At 49.7% G+C, this 2,561-nt stretch overlaps 1 protein-coding gene across 1 annotated transcript in view; it reads right to left on the reverse strand.

The window, feature by feature from the left end:
• Window positions 1-2,561, reverse strand: part of LOC103398803 (nuclear receptor corepressor 2) — a 51,598-nt gene that overhangs the window by 1,850 nt on the left and 47,187 nt on the right. The window contains 1 exon segment of the mRNA XM_025053823.1: window positions 1,732-2,091. Coding sequence (XP_024909591.1) covers window positions 1,732-2,091 — 360 coding nt within the window.

Consider the following 2,561-nt stretch of genomic DNA (forward strand, 5'->3'; position numbering starts at 1 on the left):
CTACAGTACTAGAGTAGTACTACTGCAGTACCACTGTAGTACCATAGTACTACTGCAGTACTACTGTAGTATTTGCTGTTGTTCTGGGTGATGATGGAGTTACTGAGTTACTGATTGTAGTACTATAGTACAGTACTACAGATCTAGAGTAGTACTACTGCAGTACCATAGTACTACTGCAGTACTACTGTAGTATTTGCTGTTGTTCTGGGTGATGATGGAGTTACTGAGTTGCTGAATGTAGTACTATAGTACAGTACTACAGATCTAGAGTAGTACTACTGCAGTACCATAGTACTACTGCAGTACTACTGTAGTTTTTACTGTTGTTCTGGGTGATGATGGAGTTACTGAGTTACTGAATGTAGTACCATAGTACAATACTACAGATCTAGAGTAGTACTACCGCAGTAACATAGTACTACAGTACTACTGCAGTAGTACTACTCTAGTACTGTAGTACTGGTAGTACTGCACTACAGTACTATAGTACTACAGTCAGTAGACTCAGTAACTCCATCATCACCCAGAACAACAGTAAAAACTACAGTAGTACTGCAGTAGTACTACAGTAGTACTGCAGTAGTACTACAGCACTACTGCAGTAGTACTGTAGAACAACAGCAGTACTACAATAGTACTATAGTACTACAGTCAGTAGACTCAGTAACTCCATCATCATCACCCAGAACAACAGAAAATACTACAGTAGTACTGCAGTAGTACTGTAGAACAACAGCAGTACTACAGCAGTACTACTCTAGTACTGTAGAACTGTACTACTGCACTATAGTACTACATTCAGTAACTCAGTAACTCCATCGTCATCACCCAAAACAACAGAAAATACTACAGTAGTACTGCAGTAGTACTAAAGTACTAGTACTACAGTACTACTGCAGTGTTCTATATTCTATTGTATGATGGACGTCCCTGACCGACAGTCCACAGTGGACGGTCGGTCACTTCATCATCTTCATCACGTCCTCCTCCTCCTCCTCGTCCCTCGTCCTCGTCCTCCTCCTCGTCCTCACTGGTCCACATTCCAGCAGGGACGGTTCTTCCTTCCAGGTCGATTCAGGACCATTTATTCACTTCCTGTCAACAACTGTCCCAGAAACTGTCCCAGAGAGGCCACGCCCGAGGTGAGGACACGGAGGACGGACCAGCAACACAGTCTCTGACTGGTCTCCGACTGGTGTCTCCGACTGGTGTCTCTGACTGGTCTCTGACTGGTGTCCGACTGGTGTCTTACTGGTGTCTTACTGGTGTCTCTGACTGGTCTCTGACTGGTGTCTTACTGGTCTCTGACTGGTCTCTGACTGGTCCCTGACTTGTCTCAGACTTGTCTCCGACTGGTGTCTCTGACTGGTCCCTGACTGGTGTCTTACTGGTGTCTTACTGATGTCTCTGACTGGTCTCTGACTGGTGTCTGACTGGTGTCTTACTGGTGTCTTACTGATGTCTCTGACTGGTCTCTGACTGGTGTCCAACTGGTCTCTGACTGGTCTCTGACTGGTCCCTGACTTGTCTCAGACTTGTCTCCGACTGGTGTCCCTGACTGGTCCCTTTCTGGTCCCCAACTGGTCCCTGACTGGTCCCTGACTTGTCTCCGACTGGTGTCTTTCTGGTCCCTGACTTGTCCCTGACTGGTGTCTCTGACTGGCGTCTTACTGGTGCCTGGACTTGTCTCAGACTTGTCTCCGACTGGTGTCTCTGACTGGTGTCTTACTGGTCTCTGATCGGTGTCTTACTAGTGCCTGGACTTGAACCCACAACCCTCGGCTCTGACTCCTTACCGTCCTTGTCACTGGAGGGGCTGCGTGGACGGACACGGGGACTGCTGCCGTGGAACGCCTCCCTGTCTCGGTCCATCTGTGAGGAGTAGGACGGCTGTTTGCCCTGTTGTTGCCCCTGTTGCTGTTGTTGCCCCTGTTGCTGTTGCTGTTGCCCCTGTTGCTGCTTGGCCTCCTGGGACGACTCCCCGTGAGCCATGGTGATCTGCTGCTGGTACAGGGCCAGGGCATGAGGGGGCAGCACTGCCTTGGCACCGCCGCTCCGCTGACCGGCCTGCAGCGAGGCCTCGGGCATCTGGAGACGGAGACGCAAGAGGTCAAAGGTCAGAGGTCAACCGCGGACGGTAGAGTTTGTTCCGTTTCTATAGTAACCCTAGTGACCCCTAGTGGGTCAGAGGGCGGCCATTTTGTTAGTGACCCCTAGTGGGTCAGGGGGCGGCCATTTTGTTACAGAAGGAATCAAACCCACAGCTGTTGGCGGGATGGAAATCTACGATTGTTGGGATGGAAACCTACGATCGGTGGGATGGAAATCTACGATTGGTGGGATGGAAACCTACGATCGGTGGGATGGAAACCTACGATTGTTGGGATGGAAACCTACGATTGGTGGGATGGAAACCTACGATTGGTGGGATGGAAACCTACGATTGGTGGGATGGAAACCTACGATTGGTGGGATGGAAACCTACGATTGGTGGGATGGAAACCTACGATTGGTGGGATGGAAACCTACGATTGGTGGGATGGAAACCTACGATTGGT

The sequence above is a fragment of the Cynoglossus semilaevis genome, unplaced genomic scaffold (assembly GCF_000523025.1).
Source record: "Cynoglossus semilaevis isolate Cse_v1.0 unplaced genomic scaffold, Cse_v1.0 scaffold19, whole genome shotgun sequence".
Taxonomy (NCBI): Eukaryota; Metazoa; Chordata; class Actinopteri; order Pleuronectiformes; family Cynoglossidae; genus Cynoglossus; species Cynoglossus semilaevis.